The following is a 12,333-nucleotide window of genomic DNA, read 5'->3' as shown; positions in this document are numbered from 1 at the left end:
AAGATAGCGGGTTCAAACCCGGAAATAAGTCCATTCGACACTCCATGTCGTACGATGTCGGCATGTAAAAGTTCTCTGGTGACACATTTGGTGTTTACCCGACAAAATTCATTAAATCTCAGCCATAGATGCCCAAGAGAGATCTAACGGACCTAGAGTAAAACGGAACCTCGAAATTGACGAGCAGACAGCCAGATGGCGTCAAATTGAAATGTCTGCACACGGTAGCTGAGGCCATACGATTCATCCGACATCGTCATGGCATCATGGAGGGCGTGAACCTTTTTTTGTTGTTGTTGCTATTTTGCTTTTCTTTGCACCAACACAGATAGGTTTTATGGTGACGATGGGACAGGAAAGGCCTAGGAATGGGAAGGAAGTGGCCGTGGCCTTAATTAAGGTACAGCCCCAGCATTTGCCTGGTGTGAAAATGGAAAACCATCGAAACCATCTTCAGGGCTGCCGACAGTGGGGTTTGAACCCACTATCTCCCAGATGCAAGCTCACAGCTGCGCACCCCTGAGGGAACCAGATCCACAAAACGCTGAGGACAGCAGTACCGCCCACATAGCAGGTTTTGGAACAGAGTCTAATACCTTTTACACATCACAAAAGACTAAGAAGAGAGTATTTCTGTTGCTCTTTGCATTTTCTTGAAGTTGCCTAGTACAGAAGATCTGGAAGTTCGAAACCCACACTGGGACTCTGGGAGGACTCTCTCAGAGATAAACTAGATGCGGAAGGAGAATTCTTGCGAGAATTTTACCCACAATAGATAGCATTGATATACCGCAATGGTTTCCACAAACACTGCAATCACCTTTCTTGAACATTGTGATGATAGTGGCATTTTTTAGTTTGCTTCCCCAATTTTGAGGATCAGAGTGAAAATGCATTTTGAGGGATTGACTGCCAGCTTGAATTAACTCCAGAAGGATGTTATCTGGGCCAGGTGTCTTTCTGGGTTTGACGATTTAGAGCTGCACTGAATTATTGGTAAGTTGTCCTTGGTTGTTCGAGCTGTTGAGGCACATCATGAAGAAAGCCTTCATCAGCAGTGGAAGGACGATTTAGAAAGGTGGGGAAATGCTCCTTCCAACACTCCAGGATTTCATGGCTGTCGGTAATAGTGGTAGAGTTGTCAGCAGTCTTCCGTGTAGGCTACCTCTTGAACAGCGGGTCCCTAGCATCAGATAGTTTCCACAGTTCCTGAGCTTTCCGTTGCTACCAGGTATTCTTAATTTCTCTTTGTCCGACACATTCTTTTGAGTTCTAAAAAATGTGCTTTCTTTGTGTTGGAGGATGGATCTTGAAGGTTTCCCTTTTTACATTGATGAGGCACAAAATTTACTCATTGTTGTGAAACCATTCTTTTGTCTTCTGGACATGATATAAGTTTTTGGACTTATGCCGTGTCAAGAAAATAAGGTGAAATTCTTTAGGTTTTGCAGAGAACTGTGCTCTGCGCCATCAGAAGAAAATCTCGACTGTCCACGAGAAAGACTTCTTAAACAATGAGGTTTGAATTTAGACGGTATAATAGAAGTGGAAATGGTACTTTGATTCGTCACCAGATGGCTCCCCGGACACGGTACAGCGCTAGCGTTCGAAGTGGAGGCTGGCGGAACCATCAGAATCAGTCTGAGAGGATCACATAACAGGTGTACACAACATATGACATGGACACAAGCCCGGAATGAAACATCTGGCAATGAGAAACGTACTAATCTGGAAAACACCGAAACGTAATAACAGTAGTGAAGAGACAGGGAAGGGCAACCAGGTATTACTTAACCCCTTAAGTGGGTATGACGTCTTTAGACGTTTTTGCACTGGGCTATGATGGCATTAGTCGATCGTAAAATTGATCCTGTATTTATCTTGAGGGTGAAGGCATATGGCGTTTCCATGGAATCTATCGGATTAGTTGATATGTTTTCCACGAGATCACGCTGTATATTGTTTTTTAGAGCTGTCACAGCTTCGTGAAATGTATTTGTTTTGGCGCCTTGCACGAAGTTCCCGTGCAGCCATAAAGCACATAAAGTGATCGGCTTGATTGTGTGGGTATTTCGACAGTTTTAGGAGTGGAGAGTGATGATTAGGTATCTTCTTTATCTGATGATGATGATGATGATGATGAGTGGATTCATACTGATGAAGAGGACAGTGAAGTTGTTTCAGACGAACCAAGTGATGCGGAGGACGTTCAGAATGTAACTCGGCCGGCTCACTTCGTTGCGAATGGTGCCCCAAGACCAAGGTTTGCTTTTACGGGTGTAAATAAGATAAATATAGACTTCAGTGACGTGCGCAATGTCGCAGAATACTTCAGCGTGTTCGTAGGTGATGGTCCAGTTATTAGCTGAAAAGACTAACTTTTATGCTAGCCAATTTTTAGCTGCTAACCCTAACCTAAAACTATGATCCCGAGCGAGAAGCTGGAAAGAATGTATATTGTTACTAGTTAAAATAGTTTATTTGGATCCACCTTGATCAATACACTCATTAAATGAAAGAAAAACTATTTATTAAACCAAACATGTTTCGGGAAATCTCAACCATTCCCTTCCTCAGTGGCCACATCAATATCACACAATCTTTTGTTTCACAATTTAAAGTAGTATTGTCCTAATACACTATATCAAAGAGTAAAAAGAAATATTATAAAAATGATCAATACATATAATTTTGGTTGAACTGAATGAGAATACTATATAAATGTAGGATCTTCAAGTTTTTCTTCTTTTTGCTACAGCTGAAGTTATCTGCAAAAGTGATAGAATCATTAAAATGTCCATGAAACTGGAGAACACTAAGTACACCATCATACAAGTGTATGCCCCACAGACAGGCTGCAGTGAGGAAGACAAAGGGAAATTTCGGCAAGACCTGGAAGATACAGTTAATGAGGAAAATGTTATTATTATTGGAGATCTAAATGCGCAAGTTGTGGTAGACAGACTTGGGTACGAGAACATCATTGGTCCACCTGGAGAACAACTATTAGATCTGTGCAGAAGAAATGATCTTATAAACAAAAATACATTCTTCAAAAAAAGAGACAGTCACAGAATAACAAGGTACAGTTGGGATTGCCAGTATGGAACACTGATTGACTACATAAACAAGAATAAAGATGGTGGTAGATACATCACAGATGTAAAGGTCATCCCTAGTGAAAGCATGGACAGTGACCACAGATTGTTGGTAGTAGACTTCAAACATAAGACTAATGAAACGCAGAAAATTATTATGAAAAACCAAGGGTTAAAACTTGGAAGTTGCAAGAAGTCCAAATAAAGGAAGAATACAAACTAAGGATTCAACAGAGTTTGCCGAAGTGTGACGTAACCAGCGTTAATGAAGAATGGAAGGCCTTCAAAGACACCTTTGTGGGAGAAGCCAAAAACCTATGTGGAGTTACAAGTTCTATCAAAAGAAAAAAGGAGACACCATGGTGGAATGATAAGAGTGAAAACAGCGGTGAAAGAAAGAAACCAAATAAAGAAGGCACTGGACAAGGAAAAACAAAAACAGGGACAAGAATGCAATGAACAAGAAATACAAAGACTTCAAGAAGTATACAGGAACAAGAAACTTGCTGTAAAGAACAATGTAAGGGAAGAAAAAGAGAAGAAATGGAATGAGTTTGCAGACAAACTGGAAGAGGACAGTAGAGGAAATATGAAATTGCTATACAGAGTAGTGAAAAACAAGCGAAGGGATCAAGAGACCATAAAAGCAATAGAACGTGATGATGGAACTCTGGCACAAGAAGAGGGAGAAATTAAACAAGAACTCAAGATCTATTTTGAAAAGCTGCTGAATGGAGATACAGAAAACATAACAACGGATAGAGGAGAGCCAAGTCGAGGAACCACAACTGAAGCACCAATTGCATGGCTTGAGGTTGAAAATGCGCTCAAGAGCATGAAGAAAGGAAAGGCAATGGGCACAGATGAACTAAGTGCAGATATGCTGAAAGCAGCGGGAATTCCAGGAATCCAATGGCTCTACAGACTGCTCAACAAGATATGGGAGGAAAATACTATTCCTGAGGACTGGAAGATGGGCATCATTGTACCTCTGTTCAAGAAAGGAAGCCCACGAAAATGTACTAATTACTGTGGTATCACACTACTGTCTCATGTCCTGAAAATATTGGAAAAAATAACAGAGACCAGAATCAGAGATACTGTTGAACCAATTTTGGAAGAACAGCAGTATGGTTTCAGACCAGGAAGGTCAACTACAGACCTTCTATTTGCAATTAGGATGTTAATGGAAAAATACTAGGAGAAGAACAAGCCTTTATTTCTAATATTTTTGGACATTGAGAAAGCCTACGACAGTGTACCTAGGGAAAGAATTTGGCAATGCATGAAAGAACTTCAAGTGCGAGACAGCTTCATAGACAAAGTGAAAATGTTGTATAGTGGGAACAGAAGCTGTATTCAAGTAGAATGTGGTTTGTCGGACTGGTTTGAAACAAAGAGAGGAGTGCAGCAGGGCAGCTCATTGTCACCACTTCTATTTATTATTGTAATGGATGTAGTAATGAAATCTATTAAAAGGAAAGAACATGGAGATATCAAAGCCTTCACATTTGCAGATGATGTTGCGATCTGGAGTGACTCGGAAGACGAATTGAGAGAGAGAATACAAAGCTGGAATGAGGAGTTTAAGAAATATGGTTTAAACATCAGCAAGACCAAGGCGGTGGTGATGAAGGTGTATGGGGAAGGAGCAGAACCAATAGTCATGTTAAATGAAGCTCAACTGGACAGCGTGCCAGTTTTCAAATACTTGGGTAGCGTTATATCAAATGACAACCTAGCAGAACATGAGGTGAACAATCGAATCAATAAGGCAACACAATTTTACCACCAGGTAATAAGACACCTGCTGTGGGATGAGCAAATACCTGAAAATGAAAATGACATTGTACAAGTCCTAACACCAATTCCTACATACAGTCTCGAAACCACAACACTGACCAACAGAGATAATTCCAAACTTCAGGCAGCTGAAATGAAATTCCTACGCACTGTGATCCAGAAAACCAGGAAAGACAAGATTAGGAATGAGAAAATTAGAGAAGAAGTAGAAATAGATGATTCTCTCCTCAATAAGATTCAGATATCAAGACTGAAGTGGTTTGGTCACATGAAGAGGATGCCAGTAAACAGAACTGCAAGGAAGTAATTTGACAGAAAGGTAGAAGGAAGACTACCCATGGGAAGGCCACGAAGGAAATGGATAGATTTAGTTAAGAGCGATGTACTGCTGAGAGGTCATGATTGGGACAAGTTGGTGGAGGAAGAATGGTACAAGGACAGGATGAGATGGAGGAGGCTCATATACCACACCCGGGAAACTGGAGATGGTTTAGGATGATGATGATGATCATATGCTAGTCTATACAGTGCGTTATCTCCTGCACTTCTCTCATTTAAATTTGATTCAAAGTTTTTTTTTTGTGTAAGGTAAATTTTTAAATTTTCCAAAAACATTCATTAATTTTCCCTTTTTGGCCAAATGTAATAATTTCATGTCATTGGAAATGTCTGTAAATTTATGATTCATTTCAATCATATGTTCTCCCATTGCCGAATATCTTGTATGTTTAACCACATTAACATATTCTTTGTACCTTATAGCCAAACTTCTACCAGACTGTCCTACGTATCCTTGTTTACATGTTTGGCATGTTAATTTGTAAATTCCTGATTTATTAAATATATATTTATTCTCTATCTTTTTAGTATTATTATCCGTTTTATATGTGACATTGATAGCCAGTTCATAAGAATGCTTATTTTGAAAAGTTGATTCTTTTCCCAATTGAATTTAGGCACTTTACTTAAAATGTTCATTTCGTTACTATCAGATTCAACTTGAGTTAGATTTCTGACAGGTTCAAAGAACTTGTGTGCACTACCACTCAGAATATTTGCCTTCTAATTACTATTACAGTGTTTTACTTTATTATCAAGTAAAGTTTGGAACTTCTTATCTAATATCACTTGTTTCTTGCTCAAAATATTATACACTGAATTTTCTATGTTCTTCTGTAACCAGTCCCACTCTATTTTTGATGTTGTTTTGGCTATCATTAGATGTAACTCATATAATTATATGGAAAGACACAAATACTGTTGAAATGAAAACTCTCCTTCTACAGGGTGTCGTTCACAAACGTGAAAGTATAGGTATCCCCTATTTTTCCAAAATTATGTCTGAAAAAAGATTCCACCTGCTTTTGAAATTCCTTCACTTTGTAGATAATTCCAGGTTTGAACTGTACAAAATACAGCCAGTCCTCGACCATCTCTTCTCCTCTCGAGAAGACGACTAAGCTGAAATGAAGCTCTACAAATTGTGTGAGTGTAGTTCTGGATATTGCTGTGTATACTAGTAGAACCACCCAGGAGAGAGTACAACTGCAAGAATAGTTACTAGACAAGGGACATTGTGTTTGTACTAGCCCGACATTGGTAGATAAGCTTTGTTATAGGGACCATGAGGACTAATAGAAAGGAGTTTCCAGACATTGTCAAGAAGGCAAAATTACAGAAGGGCGAAAGAGTTCCAGGTTATCGAAAGAAACAGATGATAATGAAGTGGAAAGAAAAGCATTATGTCACTCTTGTAAGCACTTTCCATGATGATTCCATGGAGAAGATGAACTCGAGAAAGGGAGTTATTGAGAAACCAGTGGTGGGAGGGGTGGATAAGAATGACAGTCAACTTCACAGCTGTAAAAGTGCTCGGGAACGTCTCAAGAAATATTACCAAAAGATGGTCCAATACTTGATTGATATGGTTTGCCTAAATGCCTATGTCCTAGACAAGAAACAAGGCGGAAAACTTCAGAGACTCGATTTCCAATTGACACTTGATGAGATACTGTCATCGTCTGGAGTGGTGGTGCAGCCAGCAAGGGGTCGACCTTCTAAATCACCAAGGCCATCTCATCTCCTCAGCTGCTGCTTCCCAGAAAATATTCCCAGCACAGCGTCAAGGAAAAAACCTCTCCGAAGGTGTGTTGTGTGTTGATCCCAAGGGAAGAGGAAGGAAACATCATACTGGTTTCCTGACTGTGAAAAGGCTTTGTGTGTAACACCTTGTTTCCCCCTATATCACACAGATAACAATCTACAAAATCTATAATCATTTGGATACAGAACAATGTAAATAATGTACATAATGTTAGTATCCCATTATTGAAGAATAATATTACTATCGTATTAGATTAAACTAATTGTTTACACATTTATGAAGGAAATATTTAAATATCACAAGTGGGGGAAAAAGTACTTGGGGCAGGTTACGCATGTGGAGAATTTAGTACCCAGTTAAGGTGTTAATTGATAGCCAGTGTCCCTGTTGAAATTGTTAGGATTTCTACGTATTTCCACAGGTTCCCGTATAATCCTGGATCTGTAGTGTCTAGTATCTGTAAGAGCTCGAGCTTCTTGGAACACGACATCATGACCCGACGACAGAGCATGCTCAGCTGTTGCTGCTTTGTCCGGCTGGTTGAGACGAATGTTACGTTCATGTTCCTTGATACGGGTACAGTACGCAAGTACAGGGAATACCCCAGGATGTAAAAGTGGGGACAATTTGTCCTTGATTTTACCGGGCCGTGAAAGCATCAATGGCAACATTGTCTCTTCTGCTTTACAAAACCAATGGTTTCGTCAGCTGACTTCTTGGATTATCTTCTGCAAAGTGGCCCATCTTGCTGAACATCATTAGTGGTTAATTGTACATTGATCATATTTGGTGGCAAAGGATTCATGCTGAAGTTTAAGAGTGTTAAACTTTCTTCTGGTCAAGATTTGCAGATGCCTAGGTGGTTTAGGGCATGTGGAGATCCTGAGTTGACAAATAAGGAGTTTGTGATCACTCCAACAATCGTCAATATTTCTTGCTGTTCTGGTAATAAGCATGTCACACAATGGATGCGACATTCTTTCCCTTCCAGAAGATGATACATCCTGAACCAAACTCGGTAATTTTGCCTTCCGTGGACAGTCTGGTTTCACTCAAAGCAGCAACATCATGGGTAACAAGAGCTGTTCTTCTAATAAGACAGAGTTTGAGGGATGTTCCACCATTCAACACATTGTAAAATACATTAAAAATATAAGAAGACCGGTTTTGACTCCCTTGGAGTCATCATCAGTTCCTGTTGAAAATTAATTCAGGGGGAATCTGATAACAATCATCATAATAAGAAAATTTAAAGGTGATAGCCTGGAGAAACATCAAAGGGTTGCAAGACATGGCAAGCAGCACTTGGAACTTAATATGTTCCTAGTTCTGGCCTAAACTTCCCTGTGTTCATGGAACACGTAACACTGGAAACACATGCACTGTTGAACACGTGACATGGACACTTATAATGATATGAAATCTTGGCTCTCGAAGAGCGTTCCTGGACTTGACAGTTTTGTTTCTATCTTAAAAAACTGGATAAAATACACACACCTTGAAACAAATGTACAAAGACATGGTTCTTGTCTAGACTGTTGCGCGTTCATAGACACGGAAATACTGGAATTTCTTGCACTGGTTGAAAACACACTTACATCGATATGAAACAATTGCATTTCAAGTATGTTCCTGGGCTTGACAGTCTTGCCTCCAACTGATTAAACTAGTTGAAACATATATACATTAAATGTACAAATGTACTTGGCATCAAAAACTTCTTGGTTTGGTTTCAAAAAATTTGTCATGTGTTCGTGGAATTAGAATAGAACCGTTGGTCCCGCTACAATCTATTGGAAATAAATGCACTATCGTAGTTGAGAATATACACATTGATACACGACTGCATCAGCAAGAGATCGATAATGAAGGATGTTCCCCCAGCTCTTCTACCAACTTAAATCTGCTAATAAGTTTATCCATCTATCCTAATACACTGCAGGAACATATGAACTAAACCAGCAAGTTCTAGATATTTTCAATGTCAAACATATTCTCATTTCAACTATGTCTTATGTCAGGTTGTTTAAATCAGGGCCGACATTCAAGTTCCGTTTTCCACAAACACACGGTACCCAAGACCTTTCTGTAATACTAAGCATCTCAAACCAATGTATAATTTCAGCTGATTACCAAGTATTTCTTGTGATTGTGTGGTCATAATGGTTAACAAGTTTAGTTTTTGTTTGTTCACATATTCCAGTTGAGTGTGGCAAGACCGCTTGACGGGTCTGTGCCGAGTTGCATGGACACACAACAGCAACGTTAAAGTGCCATGTGTTTCATATGTCTACATAAACTTTCAATCAATGTGTATATTCTCAACTACGATAGTGCATTTATTTCCAATAGATTGTAGCAGGACCAACGGTTCTATTCTAATTCCACAAACACATGACAAATTTTTTGAAACCAAACCAAGAAGTTTTTGATGCCAAGTACATTTGTACATTTAATGTATATATGTTTCAACTAGTTTAATCAGTTGTGGGCAAGACTGTCAAGCCCAGGAACATACTTGAAATGCAATTGTTTCATATTGATGTAAGTGTGTTTTCAACCAGTGCAAGAAATTCCAGTATTTCCGTGTCTATGAACGCGCAACAGTCTAGACAAGAACCATGTCTTTGTACATTTGTTTCAAGGTGTGTGTATTTTATCCAGTTTTTTAAGATAGAAACAAAACTGTCAAGTCCAGGAACGCTCTTCGAGAGCCAAGATTTCATATCATTATAAGTGTCCATGTCACGTGTTCAACAGTGCATGTGTTTCCAGTGTTACGTGTTCCATGAACACAGGGCAGTTTAGGCCAAAACTAGGAACATATTAAGTTCCAAGTGCTGCTTGCCATGTATGCGTTGCATTTCAGAGTAATGTCTTGCAACCTATTGATGTTTTTCCAGGCTATCACCTTTAAATTTTCTTATTATGATGATCGTTATCAGATTCCCCCTGAATTAATTTTCAACAGGAACTGATGATGACTCCGAGGGAGTCTTTTTATAATTTTAATGTATTTTACAATGTGTTGAATGGTGGAACGTCCCTCAAACTCTGTCTTATTAGTTAAACATCAACACGGAAATGAAGATATTTGTTCTTCTCTGACACGTGTGATGTGATGAAGCGGTATTGATATGAGTGCCTGGTGGCTTGGTTTGAGTTGCAGTCGTCAGTCCTGAACATATGGTGGATCTCCACGGCTCTGGCTTCCTTGAATGCTAATGTGTTGCTGTAGTGAAGCTGATTCGTGCCCGTGGTGTCCCTGCTAAGGTAGTTGGAATTAACATCAGCACTCAAGTATATAGCTGTATGCTTTCACAACCCACAATGTCGCGTATGTATCTCAGTGGAGCAGAGTACAGCACAGGGCAGTAAATATGGTAGATTTATTTACATGTTCGTGTCCTAAAAGTCCTGGAGTCTAATCTTGCTCTTGTTTCGTCATGAATGTCTTATGGCTGGGGGTCAACAGAAGAAAATGTGCGACTGAAGTGACATTACATTAGTCGTTACCGTAGGCCTTGGTCGCCAAAGATGCTGTTTCAATAGGATCTGTATAAATGTTGAAAACTTGATTAGGAAATGTATAAATATATCACTTGATTTTTCCTCTTTTTCAGGTTGTTGTCACCAATACCATCCCCCATGAGCTCCAAAAGATGCAGTGTCACAAGATAAAGACTGTGGACATTAGCGTTCTCCTGTCTGAAGCCATCCGTCGCATCCATAACAAGGAATCGATGTCGTACCTCTTCAAGAATGTTACTCTCGAGGACTAAGAACATTCCTTAAGTTGATGGTAGTTGCCATTTGCTTTTCTGGCAGAAGATATTTTTTTAAATATGAAGAACATTTGTATTGAATTTTAAGTTTTAATTTTAAACAGCAGTACTTTATCTATCATTCAAATCCATTTCCTTCCTGTTGGAAGTGGCTATTTTTGTATTGATGGCCATTTTAATTGGAATGGTGTGAAGAAGTCACCTCTTTACATTTTGTATGAGAGTATATAGTTATGTAATAAATATATCAGTTTGAGGATATTATTCACTTGAGTAACTTCCGTGTAAACAGTGTGCGAACTGTAGCATCGTTAAGATAACTTCCTCTTGTCGTAGTCTGCTTTAAAACAAGCTAAATTATTAGAGTGACGATAACCTTCATCAGCTGTATTACGACACATGAGATTGTTGCCCACAAGACACTAGATACCGTTTGAAACTTTAAATTTCACCACTAGATTGTAGCAAACATGAGGTGCTCCAGGCCTGTCACGCATGTTGAAGTTGAAACAGGTGTAGGAACATTGAGGTTCCAAAGTAACAAGAACTTGCACTAAACACCACTTGTTCTCTTCAGAACTCAACCCCTCAAGCTGTTCCAGTTTCTCCTGGTTCTCTTCTTTCCAGTGTCAAAAAGTATACTGAAGCAACTCCTTTCACCAGCACCGATACTTCCCTTATTTTTCACTGTATCAGCACAAGAGTTTAAGTGATATTCTTAACCAGTTTTGTGTTTTGGGCCCCTTTGAATGTCTCTCTGGCTGATTTTTTTTTTTCAACAACTTATAATTCTGGACATGGGAGGTAAACTACTGGAAATGCGACTTGTTTTGGTCGTACATTATACTATGTGAAGCCTTTCTGCTCTCCTGTAAAGTTAGTGAATATGATCCCATTTCCTCTTAAATTCTATTACTTCATGAAAGTCTCTATCGTTTTCCCTGTAACAAGTACAGACAGCAAGTTAGTTTCATGCCATATATTATAATATTTTATAAAAGTCTGAAGTTAATCCAATTGCCATTCCAGTGCTGTCCAGTCATGTTGTGGTGGGGCTGATTCAAAACTGTTTAAATGTGTGCTAATAAAACTTGTTGCAGAAATAAAATATAGATTTAAGGAACTATTTTGTGTGTTGATTTAAAGATGTGTGTTATTCCTTTTTTTACTTTTAAACTATGGAAACGTACCTATATTGTGTGAAATGTTCATGTACTGCACTCTCCCGTATTTTTGAAGTTGCAGATTAGGAAAGGAAACAAAGGTGGTGGTATATAGTTAAAGAATTCACTATAGGATACATTTTAAAATTGGAAGAGGTTTGTAGTTTTTCTTGGTTGGTCAATTAAGTGTAAAGTATAAAGAAGCTGTCAAACTGTGTTTACAGTCTTTCTAAACAGTTTTTAAAAAACGCTTTCAAAGTAAATGAATCACTATATAGTATTCCCAAGTAGAAGACTTCTCTTTTCCAAATAAATTTTGAGCAGAGTGGATGATATAGATGTTGATTCCCATAGGGAACCTGAAATATTTGTCCCGAATG

General features: G+C 38.9%; 1 protein-coding gene across 1 annotated transcript in view; it reads left to right on the top strand.

Annotated features, from left to right (window-relative positions):
- Nucleotides 1-11,913, top strand: part of LOC136875400 (phosphoribosyl pyrophosphate synthase-associated protein 2) — a 201,091-nt gene extending 189,178 nt beyond the window's left edge. The window contains exon 8 of the mRNA XM_067148950.2: nt 10,629-11,913. Within this exon, the coding sequence (XP_067005051.1) occupies nt 10,629-10,787 (159 nt within the window). The 3' untranslated portion in view covers nt 10,788-11,913. The remainder of the gene's footprint in view (nt 1-10,628) is intronic.
- Nucleotides 11,914-12,333: the final 420 nt, after the last annotated feature.

This window comes from Anabrus simplex, chromosome 6 (genome assembly GCF_040414725.1).
Source record: "Anabrus simplex isolate iqAnaSimp1 chromosome 6, ASM4041472v1, whole genome shotgun sequence".
NCBI classification, from domain to species: Eukaryota; Metazoa; Arthropoda; class Insecta; order Orthoptera; family Tettigoniidae; genus Anabrus; species Anabrus simplex.
Note: the sequence above shows the minus strand (reverse complement) of the source record. Positions and strands in the feature narration are given on the sequence as shown.